The sequence below is a fragment of the Salvia miltiorrhiza genome, chromosome 6 (genome assembly GCF_028751815.1).
Source record: "Salvia miltiorrhiza cultivar Shanhuang (shh) chromosome 6, IMPLAD_Smil_shh, whole genome shotgun sequence".
Taxonomy (NCBI): domain Eukaryota; kingdom Viridiplantae; phylum Streptophyta; class Magnoliopsida; order Lamiales; family Lamiaceae; genus Salvia; species Salvia miltiorrhiza.
The window spans coordinates 18,682,026-18,703,231 of NC_080392.1; the positions used below are offsets into that span (position 1 = coordinate 18,682,026).

A 21,206-nucleotide genomic window follows, 5' to 3' on the forward strand; every position below is an offset into this window, starting at 1 on the left:
TGTCTTCAGGTTGAGATCAAAAGAAGTTCATTTCATTTCTTTAAAGATAACTGATGAGAAATCAGTTGAGGTACAGAGCAGAACATACAAAGGAGTAAAAAACATAAAAACACATGGAAACCCATGGACTCCAGTAGTCTACCTGTTTGCACCTTGAACTTCGTCTTTGATCTTCGTATTCATCTTCATGTTCCTAAGTTTGTTTCTTCTACAACACTTGTTTTCCATTGACTCGAGGTCTTACTGGTCCATCTACCTTGAACTTCTGGTGATCCTTTTGCTTTACCAACTTCAGTCTTTCGAGAAGATGCAGAGAACCAACTTTGAGAAGGTTTTTCTCTGACTTCTACTTTCCCCCTTTTTGGCAACATCAAAAAGAGAGCTGATGATGGAAGCTATGATCAGAAGGTACCCAACTCTGAATCTCAAAAGCTCGTGAGAAGATTCGAGAGGGGTGTGAGTACAGAGATGCAGAAGAAGAAGACGCCAGTGGAAAGGGAGATGATGAGAGAGACGGAGAAGAGGAGGAGGCTTGGAGATGGAAAAGATAAGGGTTGATGAGGAGAAGAGAAGCGTGGATGCGGGGAAGATGAGTGTTTGTGAGGAGAAGGAGGGTGGAGAAAAAGTAGGTATGCACAGCTCTTTGGAGATATTCATGTAAAACGGCTATGCATACGGACCTTAAAGGGAGGATGAGGGGCTTAAGGTGGAGAGAGAAAGGACTAGGTTGGAGAAAGAGGAAGAGTACATGAGATAGGTGTGAGAGGCGAAAATCGAATCAGTGACAGTCGTGAGGACTAGCACTCTTGTTGCTGGATACAAGTGAGAGTAGAAACAAACTTGACGTCGGAGAAGTGTTGTGATCCAGTGGAAAGGTCCGGCGTAGACCAAGTGTGAGAGCATCATTTTCCCACTCCATGACTTCGTTGTCATTGATCTATCCATTGTCGGAACAAACATTTTCTGCAACTTTTAAAAGTATTCTCACAAAGGGATCTGTGGAAAGATGTAAGTTGTGAAAAAGTTGCAAGTGAAGAAGTATTTAAAATACTAAGTATGAGAAGATGAAAAGTTGTTCGAATGTTGTGCCTAAAATTATTTTGAAGAAATTTTCACGTCCGCTGTCACTGCAGAGGATGGAAGCTTCAAAAAGGTAGAAAATGAATAATCATCATTGCAATTTGTCAAATCAAAGAGATTTTCGAGGTTTTAATTGCAGAGGCACAAAAGTTGGATTTGATCAAAAATAATCAGGACAAGTTAAAACAATTGTTGAAACACATTTTGAAAGTATTTGTCCCTTTCAGATATTTCATTTTCCAACAATCAGTTAAAGTCTTTGAAAGAGACTGGTCAGTTATAGAAATATTTTTGAAGATTATTAAGAACTCATAACTGAATTAACTGATATACACAAAGTAAGTCGAAGATACTTACTGATCGACTGATCATTGAAGTCAGTCGATACCACTTTTCTGGTTGACTTATACGAATAAGTTCCTCCTCGAATAAAGACTCATCTTCTTTGGTTGCCACGTCATCAGTTGAGGAGCACCAGTTGACTGAACAACAGTCATCATGACAGCGGTTGAAATCTTCAAGATCAGCATCATTCTTTAGGGTTGATAAGGCCGATCCTTCCACAAAGATCGTTGAACCTATCTTCTGGAAGAGCTTTGGTCAGCAAGTCTGCTATCTGGACTACGGTTGGAATCTATTCAACTGAGACATTCTTCTTTTCCACATGATCATGAATGAAGTGATGGCGGATTGCGATATGCTTGACTCTGGTGTGATGAACTAGATTCTGCGAGATTGCAATAGCACTGGAGCTGTCTAATAGATTGGGACTTCCTTTTTTTCGATTCTGTAGTCCTTCAGTTGTTGGACTAGCCATAGCAATTGTGAACAGCAACTTCCCACAGCAACGTATTCAGCTTCAGTTGTAGATGTGGCGACTGAAGTCTGCTTCTTTGAAAACCAAGAGATAAGCTTGTTGCCTAGGAACTGACAGGTTCCTGAAGTTGATTTGCGATCAATTTTGCATCCTGCAAAATCTGAGTCTGAGCATCCGGTAAGCTTGAAGTCGTCGTCAGCTAGATACCACAATCCTAAGTTGGGCATACCTTTGAGATATCTTAGAATCCGCTTTGCTGCATCCACATGAGCTTTTTTTGGATCTGACTGATATCTTTCACAAACTCCGAGTGCATAAGCGATATCTGGTCTGCTAGCAGTCAAATAGAGTAATGATCCAATGATTTCTCTGTATTTGGGTGAAGATACAAACTTTTCTTCCGATCCTGGATCCACCTTCCAGTTGGTGTTCATTGGAATCTTGACTGATTTCATGTGCAGAATGCCGAACTTGGTGATCTGTTCTTTGGCATACTTTGACTGATTGATCAGTATTCCTTCTTTGGTCTACTTGACTTGTAATCCCAGAAAGAAATTCATTTCTCCCATCATTGACATCTGAAATTTATTCGTCATAATGTCAGCAAACTTCTTGCACATGCGTTCGGATTTGGATCTGAAGATTATGTCATCGACATAAATCTGAACAAGTAGGAGATCCTCTCCTTTTTTTAGAGTGAACAAAGTCCTGTCAACTGATCATTTCTTGAATCCTTGTTCAACTAAATAATCAGAGAGAGTATCATACTATGCTCTTGGAGCTTGCTTTAATCCATAGAGCGCCTTCTTCAGCTTGTACACCTTTTCTGGTCTAGCAACCTCAAAACTCGGAGGTTGTTCCACATAGACTTCATCGGCGAGCACTCCATTGAGAAATTCACACTTCACATCCATTTGGTGTACTTTGAATCCTTTGTGAGCGGCAAAGGCTAAGAAAAGCCTGACTGCTTCCAGTCTTGCAACAGGTGCAAAGGTTTCATCGTAGTCGATTCCTTCTTCTTGTACCCTTTGGCCACTAGCCTTCCTTTGTTTCTCACCATGTGACCTTCTTTGTCTTTCTTGTTTTTGAAAATCCATTTCAAGCCAATCACTTTTGCATCGTCTGGGCGATCCACTAGTTCCCAAACTGAATTTCGATTGAATTCATTGAGTTCTTCTTGCATTGCGATGACCCATTGAGTGGACTTCAGAGCTTCTTCAATGTGCTTTGGCTCTGTAGACGATAAGAAACGGCTGAAATTCTTATCTTCGTTGATGCAGTTCTGGTTGATGTCGAAAACGAGGTTGCACATCAATCTTCGAGTCTTCACACCCGTCTGATGGTTCTCCGATGATGTTGTCTTTTGAGTGGAGTTCAAATCATCTTCGATACTTCTTGATTTCTTCTAGTGAGGGTGGAGGTTCTTTAGTCAGGATGGATCTGAGTCCTTCATTTATTTCTCGAGCAGGGGAGTGTTGAACTGGTGTTGCAGCAGCAGGTTCAACTTGTTCTTCAGTTGTTGGAGTTCCCCATTGACTAATGCTTTCTGTAGCATCTCTAGTCGGACCTTCAGATCTTTGACTGGTCTTCTGATACTGAAGCTTTTCAGTATCCTCTTCTTTTCCTGGTCTCCATACCAGCACTATAGTGGGTTCGGTGCTTTTCATTTCAATCTTGGAAACGTCAATGTTCTCAGCATTTCTTTCAGTTTTCGGTTTCCTGAAATCATTAGTAGACTCGTCAAAAATAACATGAGGTGTTTTTTCCACACAAAGAGTTTGAGAGTTAAACACTCGATAGGCTTTGCTGGATCGTTCAGTTTCAGAGTATCCAAGAAAAATTCCTGGATCAGCCTTGCTATCAAAGGTGTTTAACTTTCTTTTGTCATTGTTATGAATGAAACAACGAAAACCAAAAGCATGAAAGTATGAAATTGTTGGCTTCCTGTTCTTCCATAGTTTGTATGGAGTTTTTCCATGTCTTTGAGTGAGGAAGGAACGGTTCTGTGAGTAGCAAGCATTGTTAACTACTTCGGGCCAAAACTTCAGTGGGAGTTTTGATTAAGCTAGCATCGTCTTTGCTGCTTCCTTCAAAGACCTGTTTCTTCTTTCTGCTACTCCATTTTGCTGTGGAGTTCTTGCTGCAGAGGTTTGATGAGTGATTCCTCGCACTTCGCAGTAGTCACGAATGACTGCATTGAGGAATTCAGTCCCTCTATCTGATCTGATGTTGATGAATGTTGACTTCCTTTTCAACGCTTAGTCTTTTCAACAGCTTTGGCAATTCCAGCAGTGTCTCCCCTTTGTTGTAGAGAAATATAACCCAAGTATATTGAGAATAATCATCTACTACAACTAAGGTATACTTTCTACCGTTGTAACTTCTTGAAGAGATTGGGCCAAACAGATCCATGTGAAGCAGTTGAAGAATTCTTTCAGAGGAGTGTCTTGTCTTTGACTTGAAAGAAGTTCTTGTTTGCTTTCCTCTTTGACATGCTTCACATTCTTGCTTCTTCTGGAACACAATAGAAGGAAAGCCTTCTACCAGTTGATGTTTAGCAAGTTGGTTGACCGTCTTGAAGTTGAGGTGGTTGAGTCTTCTGTGCCATAGCCAGTTGAGCTCTGAGTTGCTTTTGCTGATGAGACAAGTTTCAGGTGGGCTACCTTCCCATGATACGACGTAGAGACTTCCTTGCCTGATTCCTCTCAGCGCCACCTTCTTCTGCCCATTTCTCACAGTGAGTTCATCTTTCTTGATCTTCACTGCGAATCCGCTATCACAAAATTGACTCACAGACAACAAATTATGTTTTAGTTCAGAAACATAGCTAACATTACTGATACTAGCGTTACCCATGTCGAGTACACCATAACCTTTAGTTTCGCCTATTGAGTTGTCTCCGAATGCAACTTTTGATCCAGCTTTCTCAACGTATTGTGTGAGATATTCTTTGTGTCCCGTCATGTGCTTTGAGCAGCCGCTATCCAAGTACCATATTTTGATCGAAGCTTTAATTTCTTTCTTCTTTTTGTGTTTCCTGTTTTTGCCCTGCGATGAAGAGTTAATTTAGGAACCCAATCAATGTTTGGGTTCCTCCAATGTCAGTTCGAGTTCCTTTTGGAACCCATATCTACTTCAGAACTGGTTTTGGCAATGATCCTTGGCGGTTGACTAGTCGTCTGACTGAAGTGGTTGGTGCTTCAGTTGGCACGTGAGCTTTCTTCGGTTGAGATTTCTTCTTGCAGTAGCTTTGCCTGATGAAGTGTTGAGGTCTCCATTGCTCAATTGTGTGTCTTCTTTGAGACACATGAGTTATCCTCGACTGATGGATTCTTGACTGATGCTGTTGAGCATGAGACTGATGTTGTCCAGTTGCATACTGTTGTGAATGAACTCGAGCTCGTATGGACTTATCATTATTTTGTCTCCATGGTTGTTGCTCTCTTTGGAACTGAACTGGTTTCAGTTTCTGATTGTTCCTATTGTTCTCCCCCCTGGACTGATGATGAAGACTCTGTTTCTTTGCTCCACTGGCATGCTGTTGTTTTAGTCCGGATGTTCCTTCCCCATACTTTGACTGAAATCTGCTTTCCAGTCTTCTCAGTAGGATGAACTGGTTGGGGGCCTCATTGGCTCATCTGTAGCTTTGTGGAGGAGGAACATTTCTTCTTGCCATCAGTTTTCTCTATTGAATTTTCTCCATGTCATGATCCCTAGACTCTTCTGAGGTGTCGTTGTTTGATGAATCAGTCACCTCCTGGATCATGATATTTTTTCCTTTATCGGCAGGAACCACCTTTCCTCCGATACTTTCCACAAGAGCTTTTGATGGAAAGTTGGTCATCATAGGAGATCTCTTCATGCAATCCTTGACTGTTTCTTCCAGTTTGTAATTGAGCCTCTTGATTTCATGTGAGGCTCTCTCACATTCTGATGTAGAAATTCTGAGCTTTTCTTCCAGTCGTCTGTTCTCCATGATCAGTCAATCAAGACAGGTTTCATCTGGAAAGTAGATGACTGTTTGATTCTTGATTCGCTCTTCACTGATCTCCTTTTCTATTTTCTAATTCTGCTTCAGGAGATCTTCGAACATGTTTCTTAATTGACAGTGGTCAGTCATGAGATGATCATACTCGTCGGCTTCGTTGACCGAACTACCTCCAAATTCTGAATTGTCTCCTGTAAACAACAAGGAGTTATCAGTATTAAGAGTTCTTGAGTAAGAGTTTACCTCTGGCCCATTCATTCCATTGTCGTAGCTGTTGTCGGCCACGCTTTCGGTGTCGTTGGCCATAAGGGCTTGACTCTCATCATCTGAGCTGGTGGAGTTGAAGGCGGATGATTCTGATGCATATTTGGAAGATCCTGCATCGTCAGTAACCATCGGTTTCTTTTTCGCATACTTGCGATCCCTCCAAGCCATCATCTCTTTGCGCTCAGTCTGCGACAATTCAGAGTATTATGACTTGTAGTGCCCTTTCTTCTTGCACCCATAGCATTCCACATCTTTTAGATCAGTAGCGGATGATTTCCTTTCTCCGCTTCTATCGGTGGAATATCTAGACTTGCTCTCTCTCTCTTCTCCTTTGTAATGTTGTTTGTGGAACTTCCTGTACTTACGGAATTTGGATTCCATCTTGTTGAATCTTTCAGTCAACAGAGCATATTGACTGAAAAAGTCTTCTGGTTTGAGTTCCGTTGGTTCCTTTGACTGTTTCTTGCTTTCCTTTGCTGAAACTTTCAGCGCCGCTCATTTTGAGGCTGATGGAGCATCTTCATCTGATCCTCCAACTTTTTTTATTTCAAGATTTCTCTGAATGTCGAACTCATTTGCTACGAGATCCGAGAAAAGCTTGTTTGTTGGGAGCTGGTTGAATCCCGACTTGTTCTGATGAGCAACAGAGTAGATCTGCCAATCTCCTCGCGGTGGTGCTTGTAGAATTTTCAGGTTGATCTCTCGTTAAGTGTATTTGTCCTTTGAGATGGATTGAACTTCATTCAGGATCTGGTTGAATCTGAGTTCCATCTCGTTGACTGATTCATTTTTTAGCATGAGGAATGAGTTGAATTTTTAACAAGCTATCGACAACTTGTTCTCCTTTATCTCCTCTGATCCGATGCACATTCCTTCTAGAATGTCCCACATCTCCTTTGCAGTCCTGCATTTGATGATCTTGGTGACGTGCTTGTCTGGGACTGTGCCGGAGATAAAGCTTTTGGCGAGGTTGTATGGGGAAGGGGAATACACTTATAGGATATTTTTCAAACGAAAATAAACTGACACAACTTTTTTCAGTTAAAAGAGTTTAGCAAGATTTAGGTTGGCGACTGATACCGAATACTCTTCAGTAAGGAGTTATCAGTTAAGTCAAAGACTTTAACTGATACACGTTAGGCTTCAGTCGAGTTTGTAAAACAGAGGAGTAATATGAATCTCACTGACTATCCAAAGATTTATCAGTTCGACAAATATTACTGGCAGCAGAAAACTTTTCTTTCAAAATAGCCGTGTTGATTAAACAAGTTGTCAAGGTCTATGTTCCACTTTGCTACTAATCAGTTTCAGTTGATAAAACGTTTGTGTACAGATAAGTAAGATAAATACTAAAAGCGATAAACAAAATAGGGGATTTTTACGTGATTCAGAAAATACTTCCTACATCCACGATCAGTTGATCAGACAGACAACTTCACTGGGCTTGTGCTTACGGGTGCACAACAAACCTAAACAACCGAAGATCCAATCTTCAGTACCAACACACTGGGTTGGATTTCTCACTCTTAGCTTCACTGAGACAAAATTATGCCTTTCCGCAAAGACTAAGATTTCTTGGAGTCAGAACACTGGTCTGAACTCCTTACAACTCAAACTCTCAATTCGGTCGGTTGAAAAGAGGTTCGAAAACTTGCCAACTAGATTACAAAGAACATGTTCTCTGTTATCAGTTATACCTAGGCTTTGTATGTACAATATTTGCCTAAGTTCTAAGAGAATGTATGTAATCAGCAGTGGCTGATTTTTGGCTTTGTGATTCTCTTCTTCGATTCAAACTTTGGAAGGGCTTTGAATTGCTGAGTGACGAATTCGGCAGCGTTTCAGCTTATGTAGTTGAATCGGTGAAGATTGAAGTGATCCTCGAGCTCTATTTATAGGAGACGTTTTGAATAGATCCGTTGGTTGAAATGGTCTTCAAAGAATTCATCCGTTGGAGATAGATTTGAACTTTGTTGAGGCTTCAGTTCGAGGAAGAATGTTTAACTGATACTTGACTTTAGTATCAGTCCGTTAAATCCGCGTGGCTTACATTAAATAATCAGTCGTAACTGATTCTTGGACTGGTTAGTTAAATATCAGTATTTGACTCTGCCTTAAATCAAATGCGGAGTCCTTACATTTGTGCACTCTATCTCGGGCAGAAGAAGAACACTCTAATCGGAGTTGGACTCCCCAAAATCCTAGCTGCCTGTTGGCCCTAGGCCCACCCCTGTTTTCTTATAAATACATGTTCTCATTGCATTTTACGTGTGGAAGGTTGGACAGAGTGCACGAATTAGAGGAGTAGGGCTAGTACCAAAAATAATATTTTACTTTTCTGCATTTTAGTTTAGTTTAAGTCCCAATTTGGGAAAAACGTTTAGTTTATGCTTTATGTTGGCAGTGTAGCATCCTGCCAATTTTTCCCGTATTAAGTAAGCTTACTTTATTTATTTTCATTTCGTATCTATCTTTTGTTTTCGCAATTTATATTATGTCTAGCTAAGTTTATAAATCTGGGCAAGACATAGATGATGTGGGTATGAACTTATAAACTCGTGAGGTTTAATTGTGTGCTTAAGCAACTGCATGTTATGTTCTCGAAGTGTCGGGCATTATAATCAAGTGTCTAATTCGACTTGATTAGTTAACATGCCATTAATTAATTGAGTAGACTTATATCACCAATAAATCAAGATTATAGGGTGTGTACGATCACTGTGCGTCTTGAGAGTATTTACGGGCACGGGAGATTGAAGTAGATTATGGTTGTGGAGAGTTGCAGCCTTTTTTAAAAAATGCAGAATACTCGGGATAATGTTGTAGAAAGTTGAGGGGTTATTGAAAAGAAAATGTCTTTTGAAAAATAGAAGATTTATACATAAGAAAATTTGCTTCTTTTGAAAAGAAGAGTTGCTGCAATAATGATGGGTTGGAGGAGGTGGTGGAATAGTGTAGTAATGTGACTATTTATCGATCTAATTTATCATAGTTGTACTCGTTGTTGTAATAACTCACCAATCCTCGCTGATTAAATATTCGTCGTATTTATATAAAGTAAATCCTCATACTTGAGATTTAATACGCGAAAGTCGGAATTAATTTGAGACTTAATACTAAACACATATAGCGTGAAATAATAAAATTATTATTCACATAAGCTCAAGTTATAATTCTAGCAATTCGATTTAAATAACACGATTTATGAAATCGGTTATAAATCTAAAATTTCTAATATTAATGATTGAATCAATCAACTGGTAAAACAAAGTCTTAAATATGTAGCTAAACCAATAAATTTAATTATTGGTTTGATTCATGACTGAATATTAAATCGCAACTTTGTATCTCTTATACAGGCTTTTGCTGAAATAATATTATCTCAACAGAATAGTCACAACTAATAAATAAGCAAAAGAATTTTTTAATTGATGCACATATTTATCTAATATGTATTTAAAAGAGTGGGGCATCACAATATTATTATTATTATTATTATTATTATTATTATTATTATTATTATTATTATTATTATTATTATTATTATTACACCCCTATTTTAAATATAAAAATCCTTTAATTAATTAAAGATTATGTGTTTTTTTAAGAGTGGATTTTTAAAATGACCACTTTCATATTGTAAAAATAAAAAATGTCCACTAAAATAAAAAACTTAAAAAATGTCCACTGTTACCAAAATGCCCTTCACATTAAAAATTAAAAAAATGTCCACTCACAATTCACACCTAAAAACACACACACAATTCACAAATATCTCCCAATTCACGAACTCAATTTTCTCTCTCCACTCAAACAATCTGAGTTTTCTCTCTCCACGCACACGATTTCACTAACAAAACACGATTCTGTAGCTGCATTTATTCACACACCAATTACCTTCAATTCAAATAATTACTACGTTGAAAATTTTTTTCTCTCACTACAATTTTCGCACCAAAAATTGTGAAAAACCGCGTCTCTGTCAGTTCACTCAGAAGAAGAAAAGACGCAAGCCATAACACCGCCTGTTCGCAGTTACGCACCGCCATAATTCCAGATCTGAGAACAAATTTCAGAGAAGAGAAGAAAATCACCACAGAAACGATGACTGCTTCAAAAAAGAAAGGAAAAGCTTCAAAAACCGCAGAACAAAACATCGAACAAACAGCTACTGAAATCGTGCAATATCAGTCGAAAGAAGCACAACTACCGATACAGGGAAACGATACTGAAAGAGTGGAAAAATCGGCTTCGGAAATCGTCGAACATGAAGGCGTCGAAGAAAAAAACGCAGAAGATGCGTTGGAGATGATAAATGATCAACCAGGAGAAACATCAAAATCTTTGGTAGTACAACAAGGAGAAAAATCGTCTCAAGATGAGGTAAGAAATCTAGATCTAAATTTAAACACTGATTTTTCTTACGGTTAAAATTAAATTATTGACATAAATCATGGATTGTTTGATATAATCGCAAGTTCTTAGCATGCATGTCACTGTTGTAATGTTTTTTTGAAAAATGTTTCAGGTATTTTTGTTTATAAATATTTTAGATGTTGTAGATGTAGATAAAATTTCGAATAATTCACAATATTATGATATTATAGTTGTTCTTCCAACTTTCTGAAATAAATATACTTAAAACTGTTCTAGAATTCACAAAACAAAAGCAGGGCTTTTAGTTGTGAAATGAAGACTCGTAGCTTCAATTCACACTTAAGTCATGGTTGTGAATTCAAACCTAGGACTTTTAGTTGTGAATTCGAGTTTCTATGCTTTTAGTTGTGAATCAAAACTTAAGTATTTTGATTGTGAATTCGAGTCTTGGTTGTGAATTCAAACCTAGGGCTTTTAGTTGTGAATTCAAGTTTCTATGCTTTTAGTTGTGAATTAAAACATAGGGGTTTTGGTTGTGAATTCGAGTATTGGTTGTGAATTAAAACCTATAGCTTTAAGTTGTGAATTAAAACCTAGAAATTTTTGATTGTGAATTATAATTTGTTGCTATATAGCCCAAGGCTTTTGGTTTTGAATCAAAATATAGTGCCTGGTTGTGAATTATATTTGTATGAATGAATTCTATTGTGAATGCATTGTAGATTGAAATCTGATAATATATGTGTGAATACATTGAAATGGTATATAGGCTGGAACATTTCCTCGTGCCAAATGATCAATTTGTGATCTAGGTCTGGAATGCCACGTACCTTAAAATGTATTCACAACTAACAATATTTATTGTTGTGAATTAAAGCTTATAAAATATAGTTGAACAATATTTTACTACTATTTTTTTAACACATTCTACTTTGATAAGAAAGTGTACTAATACTAGTTTACTTTGATGTTCACAGAACAATTCGATCTACAAAAGACCTGCTATGCAAGACGTCAAATGCAAGATAAATTTCTATTGCAAAGAAGGAATACTTGACGTAATTCAATCGGTTTTGAAGCTTAGAGGATCAGCGGCAGAAAACAAGTTCAAAAAGTCATGCTTTGGGCGTTACTTGTTGCTGCCAGACGTTATAAACAAATGTGGCAGCGCAATTATGTATGTAATTGCAAGGGAGCTCAAATCTGGAGATAACGATGATGAGTTGAGTTTTCAGATAGATGGAAAAAAGCTTCGTTTTACAAGGTCTGAGTTTGCATTAATAACTGGACTAAGGTTTGGAGCATCAAGTTTCAACAATGACGGCAATGAAGTGATTCCACCAGACTCATTATTCACAAGGAAATTCCATAACAAGCCAATGAGTGTTGACAGTTTGAAAGAGATGTTTGTCGAAGGAAAAATATCAAACAATCCAATGGATGATGTGAAAGTTGCAAAGCTTCTGTTTGTCTACTGTGTGCTACTTGGACTGGAGGCAAAGAAAACGATGACTGATCCATGGTTGTGGGTGCTAGTCGAAAAGGAGAAAGAGTGGGAAAGATTCCCATGGGGCAGCTACAGCTACCAGCACTTGCTCCAGTACATAAGAAACATAAAGAAAACTCCAACACCCAGATCAACAAAAGACAAAGACAAATTGGAAGGAATACATTTTTTCGGATTCTCAACAGCTTTCATGGTAGGCTTCTGTTTCTAATGCTATTTTAAATTATAGATTTAATTCATTTACTTGAAATACTGTTAACCTTTGTTTCATTAACAGGCTTGGATATACTTGGCAATTCCACAACTGGGGATTACATGTGGACATCCAAAGGAACAGAACATATACCCTAGAATTCTCAAGTTTAACTACACCAGGACAAACTCCCTTATAACAGAGGTGACAGGAGAGGTAAGTTAAAATAAAATACTGAAACAAGATTTATTCATTGCTTATTATGATTTAGCATGTATAGAAGTTATAAATTGTTCAAATTATAGCATGTTAGAAAAATCATCTATAATTAACAACGATCATTTCTGATGGTTGTGAATCAAAGCTTTAATGCTTTAAACAGACAATACAGTTGGTTGTGAATTAAGTGATTTATAATACACAACCAAAATTTTTAGACAATTCACAACCAACAATAATTGTGAATTCACTGAAATGGTATATAGGCTGGAACATTTCCTCGTGCCAATGGATCACTTTGTGATCTAGGTCTGGAATGCCACGTACCATAAAATGAATTCACAACCAAAACTCCTGTGTTTTCTGTTGGTCTGGAATGCCACGTACCATAAATGACTGTTATTTATATATAAAAATACCTAATTAAAAATTGTATATTACAGTTGAACGAAAGACTAGAACCTGATGAAGTTGAAAAGAAACTTGATTATTGGCTATCTGTCGAAAAAGAGGGAATTCCACTTTCCTTTGGTTATGGGAAAGACAATTATATCTATGTCCAAGCACCAGAAGAAGAAAGCCAACCAACACAGATTTCAGCAAAATTCTATACACCCAAAATCAACACCAACAGAGGAAGACTCATAGGAAGACCAGCAACAAGAAGTTGAAACACAGGAAGACGAGCAAGAAGAACAGGAGGAGAAACAGATGGATGTCGAGCAGAAAGTACCAAAAAGACCTACACGGGGAAGAGAAAAGAGAAGGGCAATGAGGACACCTGCTGTCACTCCAGTTGCCACTGAATTTTCAATCAAGCAAGAGGACATCGACAAGATTTCAAGCAGTGTCCATCAAAGGATAAGAAGCGATGCTGAATTCATAAAGGGAATAGCTTACAACACGTCAACATTTATCCTGACAGAATCAATACTGAGCGAGGAGATAGCGGAATTTGTCTCCAAAAAAGTCTCTGAAATGATGAAAGAAGTTCAGAAAATGGCAAGAAAAGGAAAGCAGACAAGCACACAAGAAGAGGAAGAAGAGACACAGCCAGATACACAAGAAGAAGAAGAAAAACAGGCTAGTACAATTTTTTTTGTTTATTTTTTTAATAAAATTTCAACTAATTATTTAAAAAATACTAACATAAACAGTGCAATTATTGTAGGACAAAATGGATGTCGATGAAAACAAAATGCCAGAATGCACACCAAGGACATCACCACTGAGAACACCCACTAAAGAAAGCAACTATGATGTCATGGATGCAGATGATGAAGATGAATTCTGGAGCCAGGCAGTTAAAGCTGCAGATGCACAATCAAGGGCTCGTGAAGATTACAAACTACCAGAATGGAAACGTCCAAGAATTCAAGGGGAAGATGGAAAATTCCCGGACAAGCTAGACTTTGTCACGGTGAGAGCACGAGCAGCATCTGCTGCATTGTGCAGTCCATTTAGACCCTATGACAAGAGAGGAGCCAACTTCGATAAGTTCCTTAAGTCCAAAGACAAGTAAGTACACTTCTTATACATTTTATATATATCAGGTTAAATTAGTATAGTGTAGCATTTCATTGATAAATTCCTAAGGTTCAATTATAAATTAGAAAAAGTTCTGGTTCTGAATTTTGACTTTTATAAGTTTTTAAGATTAAATTCACAACAAACAATAATTGTGGTTCTGAACAGTTCTGTCGGTTGTGAATTAAAGCTATAAAGCTTCAATTCACAAATGACAGAACAAATGGTTGTGAATTAATTGATTTATAATTCACAACCAACATTCATAGGAAATTCACAACAAACAATAATTGTGAATTCATTGAATTGGTATATAGGCTGGAACATTTCCTCGTGCCAAAGGATCATTTATGATCTAGGTCTGGAATGCCACGTACCTTCAAATGAATTCACAACAAACTCTTACTGTCGGTTGTGAATTAAAGCTATAAAGCTTCAATTCACAAATGACAGAACAAATGGTTGTGAATTAATTGATTTATAATTCACAACCAACATTCATAGGAAATTCACAACAAACAATAATTGTGAATTCATTGAATTGGTATATAGGCTGGAACATTTCCTCGTGCCAAAGGATCATTTATGATCAAGGTCTGGAATGCCACGTACCTTCAAATGATTTAACAACCAAAACTCTTATTGCTTCTAAAGCTCCAATTGATAACATACAATATACAAACACTGTTTTCTGTTGCTTGTAAATTCAATTTTATGAACATATATTCACAACCAATAAAATATAGGCGAAATGTTGGGTTGCCCATGGCTGTTACGCCTTCATTCTTCAAGCATATTGCGGATCCGAAAAAGCAAATGGAGAACATACACCTAGATGCATACTTGGCAGTACTCTACACGTCGCCGAAAATGGCTGGACTGAGGAGTTTCAAAAGAAGAGTGACAGTAACTTCTACAAACTTCATGGTAAGTAACTAATAATCAAAGTTGAATTTAAGTATATTTTGTTCTATTTTTTCATATTAACTTCAAAACTGCAATAAGTGTTATAGTTATAAAAGCTTAAATTCAAATATTCACAAAATACTTAAAGATTTTAGTTGTAAATTCAAGTATACCCTAAAACCTAAACCCTAAACACTAAACCCTAAACACTAAATCCTAAAGTTTGTGTGTATGAATTCACAACTGAAGTGTATTTCAACATTAAAGTGTATTTCATATAAACTATGATTTAACAAAAAAAATGCATTAAATTCGCAGGTAAGTATCTTCCGAATGTGGATGAAGTACAACCGTGAGGAAGACACACCAGAGTCGAGCACGCAGAATGAACTTCAAATTGCAAACGAGGACTTGTTCGAGATGTCTCAATTCATCATTGGGGAGGAACCAGCATGGGGCCATGTTAAGCCATGGCATGATTATGACAAGGTAAAAACAAGTTTACTATACTTTGTAACTTCTTAATTACAGTTTATTGGAAATAACTAAAAACTGAAAGTATTATTAGTTCTAAATTCAAAGTCAAAAGATTGAATTCACATAGAAAAATAGCATGACAGTTTATTTGAAATAATCATTTCTTCAATAATATTTTGATTTCAGGTTATTGCAATTGCAAATATCCTCAACCATTGGATAACACTTTGCATTAACCTCAAGGAAGCATGCATCACTGTGTATGACTCACAGCAGCATGTATGGAACAAGCAAGATTATGAAATCAGCAAGCAAAACATGATCCCATTGGCAAGGTTGCTCCCACATGTCCTCGAGTATGCAGGTTTCTTTGACGCCAGAAAAGACGTAACAAAATCTCTGAATCAGTGGAAGATTGATCATCCTGAAGAGGTCAATATCTACGAGCAATATGATGACGTCAACTGCGGACCGTTTGCATTGAAGTTTGCTGAAGCAATATTGACTGGAAGGTGGGAACATGGATTTGACACAAAGAGCTTGAAGAAGTATAGGCACGACATGGCAATGAATGTCTACGGTTTCAGCACCAACTTTGATTGATTTTTGAATTTCCAGGTTTTAAATGGAGTTTTAAGGGTGGAGAATGGAGTTGGGGAATTTGGAGATTTAACTGGAGTTTTAAGGGTGGTGAATACTATTTAACTGTTTTTAATTTGTTTGCTTGACTGATATGAACTACTGGTAGATAAGTAACTAGGTACTTAAATGGTTAGGAATTTGAATGCTTGGGTATGCTTTTGATAAAAATATATGATGCTTTTTATAAATTTTGTTGTATACGTTCTGCACTTTATTAGGTCTTCAATTCACAACCAGTAACTACAGTTGGTTGTGAATTAAAAGCTTAGGCTTCAATTGACAACCAGCAAGTAGAAATGGTTGTGAATTATGAGTTTAATTATTCAGTTCACAACCAGCAACTACAGTTGGTTGTGAATTACATAATTAGGTCTTCAATTCACAACCAACAGTAGCCGTTCGCAAATTCTACTTACATGGCTTAATTCACAACCAGCAAAACCAAAGGCTAGTGTTGGTTGTGAACACAAGCTTCAAAGCAAAAATTCAAAACTAAATTTCTTATTAGTTGTGAATTAAAGCTTTACAAGTGGAATTCAAAACCAATGGCTACTGCTGGTTGTGAATTGAAGACCTAAAGTTAGAATTCACAAACAAGGCCAGATGTTGTTTGTGAATTCATACTTATAGAAAGAATTAACAACCAAAACTAGCCACTGGTTGTAAGTTCTCAATTCACAATTATTAGTATTATTGGGCATGAATAAAATATTTTAGCCATGAATTCACAATCAATAATTTTTGGGTTATGAATTCAAACATAAAACACCAAATTCACAACCAATAACTAATAATGGTTATAAATTAAAGTTTTATTGTTACTGAGTAAACTATAATAGTTACGAATTAGCAAGAAGCCAATTTGCTAAGTAAACTATCAGTGTTGGTTATGAGATAAATACTAAGTCACAGATTCACAACTAATGAGTTGTTAATTAAAGTTCAAAACCTTAAATTCACAAGCCAAAGCTCTTCACAATTGAATACATCACCTGTTCACAATTCAGAATTTAAAAATGAGATTCACGACCTACACTGTTGGAAATTAAAATACAATAACAGTGAACATTAAAAATGCACAACATAAACTGTTGGGAATTCAAATTCACAACATAAAAAATAGAACAGAGACAATAACAAAAGTCTTCAATGATAATAACTCTTAACAAATTCAACCAACAATTTCTTCAAAAACAATAAACTCCAACAAAGACTACGAACCACTAGGATCAAATGACGGACACTTTCTCTTAGTATGTCCGGTCTTATGGCAAATACTGCAATGCTTAGCCCGACGTTGACGAGAAACTTCTTGCTCTTCACTTTGAATTGGAATTGGAATTTCTTCTTTGCAACTTGACCTGTAATGACCTTCTTGGTGGCATCGTGAACAAAAAGTAACACGTGACTTTGAAGACGATTCTGCTGCAGATGGAATTCTTGTAGTCTTTGGACGCCCTGACTGTGAAGGATTGTTAGGTGTGCCAACAACCCTTGTGCTAACATCAATAGGAACATCCCATTCATCTTGATGTGGGATAGGATTCACATCAAGAGAATACATCTCACGTAATGTGTCTGTGTAATAATAACTAGACACATACGGAATACAAGACTGCTTCGATTTGCTGCAACATTAAAAGTAATCAATTATAAAACAAAAAAATATAGTGTAAAAATAACAAAAACAAGGAAAAAAAACATAACAGTTGTGAATTCGTAGACCATTACTACTGCTGGTTGTGAATTTAAAGTATTAAGTATTAAATTCACAACAAACAATTGCTAGTTAGTTGTGAATTTAAACTTCAAAACTTAAACTGTTAACAACGAAATTCACTACAAAAAATGTTCAAAAAAACGAATTCACAACAAAAATTGTTCATACACAATCATGTGAATTCACATCCAATATTTAGTAACCTGTTGTGAATTGAAATAATACTCATATATCAATTGAAAATAACAAAAATTAGAATAAAAATTAGAAAAACTTACAAAATAGCAGCAGCAGCATGAGGGCATGGAATCAAGTCAAGATCAAACTGATGACAAGAACAACTCCTAGCACGAAGGTCAACAACATAACTCCGATCACTAGAAGAGACTGTAAATTTAAATTCATTAATGGGATACACCTCCATTGTGCGACCTTCCTCAACTGCGATATCCAATTTAAATGCCGCCCACTCTGTAAGTGTATGAGATCTAGATAAAGCCTTGCTGCGCCTCTCTTGAAACCAATGAGCTATCAAAGTCCTCACAAACTCTAACAAGGTACATACAGGCAATCTCCTACCCCATCGAAGCCTACCATTGAATACCTCGGCACAGTTAGATGTCATGAAGTTATATCTACGAACTGTAGAATAACTACGCGACCATCTAGAAGGCTGAAGTTCCATTAACTTCGTATAAGCACCTTTATCACGAACCAAGGCCAACTGACCACAATGCAAATCAAATTGTTCCCTCTTGTAGCTATACGCAGCCCTCTGAAACATAGCTACGATATTTGCACCATATCTTGCAAGATTCTTTTGCAAATGATAAGTGCAAAGACCATGAGGAACTCCAGGAAAGACAGCTTCAATAGCATTCTTTATGCTTAAATGCTGATCAGAAACAAACAACAAGTCATTTGGAACACCAAAAGCACGTTTCAAACGTGTAAAAAACCATGACCATGACATATCATTCTCCTTATCACCAAGTCCCACAGCTAGAGGAAAAACTTGTTCATTGCCATCTTTAGTCACAGCTACAAACATCACACCCTTATACTTACCTTTCAAATGTGTAGCATCAACAACTATAACAGGACGACCAGATGATAAGAAACCATGAATAGATGCACCAAGAGCCAAAAAACAGTACCTAAATACACCATCTCCATCAGTCTCCAAATCAATAATGGAGTCCTTATTGCACTGTTGCACCATATGTAAATAGGACGGGATCTTCTGAAAAGACTTATCTGGATCACCATAAATAAGGTTGATGGCGTGATTCCTCCCCGCATATGCAACTGAATAGTCGACATGAAACCCGAACTCTCGCCGCAACTGAGCTGCCATCTCCTTAGGTTTCAGAACTGCACCATTGTCCATCAATCTTGGTGCAAAAAAAGCACCAATAACCTTTGACGACAAAGTACGGGGACCATGGTGTCTAAAATCCATCTGACATGTATGAGGTGCACTCCATTTAAACACCCTCCAAACAGTCCCCGAAGCACTGCCACGCATCAAAAAATTGCAATCATCTGGATACTTGCAAGTAGCACTAAACCTAGAAGGCGAAGACCGCTTAACAACATATTCAACTCTATTCTTCAAATGATACAAACCTAAAGCAGTCACCATACTTTCCTTGTCCATAAAAGTAGACCCAACACACAAACCATCGCGTGAATATAACTCCAAATCAACAGCAGAATCAATAGGCAAAGAAGCTTGATAGACTGCACCTGGAATAATCCACTGACGTCGAGCACTAGTATGAACAACAAAATTCTGATCATCCACAACATCATTAACGGAAGAATGTGGCAAAGCAGGAACTATATGTCGACTTATAACTCTAGAAGGAACATCATCCTCTAACTCATCATCCTCATCATCAAGACTATCGTCGTCAGAAACAAATTCAACATCATCAACATTAAAATCACCATCATTCAAATTCTCATTCAAATTATCATCAACACACTCACGTCCAACAGAAGGTCGAGCCAACGAAATAGGTGCAACAGTCACAAAAACTTTCGGAACTTCACAATTATCAACAACATACTTTAAATCTAAATCATTCATAAGATTCATCAAAATCTTATCTCCATCAGGTCCGATAACAACAGAACTAAGCACATACGATGACGAGTTCAAATCAGCTCCAACTAAAAAGTGGATATAACTAGTCAAGCTGGAATACTGTGATCCACAATGCTGAATCAAGTGCAATCGCCTCTGTCCTCCAATATACTCTTCATTCACCAATTCACCACCATAATGTATAATAATCCCAACTTGACTCATCTGTAAAACAAAAACAGTAAAATATAATTAATAATACATTAATTATAAAAGACAAAAATAAAAAATTCACAACTGAAAAAGTAAATTCACAACCAAAACAGATAATTCACAACTAAATATATATTTCACAACCAGCCCTATTCCTGAATTCACAACCAAAATTATTACGGTTGTGAATTCAAACTGTGAATATATAATTCACTACCACACTCAGTCCTCAATACACAAGAAGCCCTAATTGTGAATTCACTTACTTCCAACAAAAAATTAAAACAGTCGTGAATTGAAACCACTAGTCGTGAATTCGTAACCCTAAACGTGAATTGAAGAACATTCATAAACAATACATTCGAAAACCTCTAACCAAAATGTAGAAATTGATAAATAATAGCAATTACATAAGAGTATGATAAATTTAACAACAAATCTATAACAGTAAACGAAGATATCAAGGTAACACGATCAAAACGAAAAAAAATCAAAAATTTTCAAAATCTGCAATGACAGCGGCGATGGTAACAAACACAACCATCGACGCCGGAGAATCACCAAAAAACTAACAAACAACAAAAAAACTCGGAGAATCGACGAAGTTTAATGATTGAACCTTGAAAAATCAGCAAAAAACGACGTGCCGCAGCTCCAGTATAAAAACGACCCGGGAAGCTCACAGAAAAAAACGACGCGACAGTCGGTAAGAAAGAGTTGAACGGCGGCGAAGCTCACGGCGAACGAAGTGCCGCACACCACCGGAGCAGAGGAGAAGATTCCAATTTGAAGTTTTAAAGATTCAGTTTTGAAGATTTGAAGATGTGGTTGAAGGTTTGAATAAAGACCTGCGAAATTCACAGCTTAAGTTTTAGGCGTGAATTTAGGATTTTAGGCTGAGGGCATTTACGTCTTTTCAACTACAAAGTGGATAGTTTTTATCATTTTTATCTTAGTGGACATTTTTTATCTTTACAATATGAAAGTGGCCAGTTTTATATATTTGCTCTTTTTTTAATATAATATAAATAATTTTTATTTATTATTTTAATACAATACAATGTTAATTACTCCCTCCGTCCCATTATTTATGAGACATTGCTTTATTATTATTATTATTATTATTATTATTATTATTATTATTATTATTATTATTATTATTATTATTATTACACCCCTAT

At 36.9% G+C, this 21,206-nt stretch overlaps 1 protein-coding gene across 1 annotated transcript; it reads right to left on the reverse strand.

Annotated features, from left to right (window-relative positions):
• Positions 1 to 17,213: 17,213 nt before the first annotated feature.
• On the reverse strand, positions 17,214 to 20,037 carry LOC130990604 (uncharacterized). The gene is made up of 2 exons (XM_057914829.1): positions 17,999 to 20,037; positions 17,214 to 17,628 (listed from the first exon to the last, which is right to left on the reverse strand). The coding sequence occupies exons 1-2, from the start codon at positions 20,035 to 20,037 to the stop codon at positions 17,214 to 17,216; spliced, it is 2,454 nt and encodes an 817-aa protein (XP_057770812.1).
• Positions 20,038 to 21,206: the final 1,169 nt, after the last annotated feature.

What these genes read in the sequence shown, in the direction of transcription:
- LOC130990604 (XM_057914829.1), bottom strand. Translation starts at nt 20,037, where the DNA reads ATGAGTCAAGTTGGGATTATTATACATTATGGTGGTGAATTGGTGAAT. An exon ending in CATGCTGCTGCTGCTATTTT is followed by an intron (nt 17,629 to 17,998) that starts GTAAGTTTTTCT and finishes TTAATGTTGCAG; the next exon opens with CAAATCGAAGCAGTCTTGTA.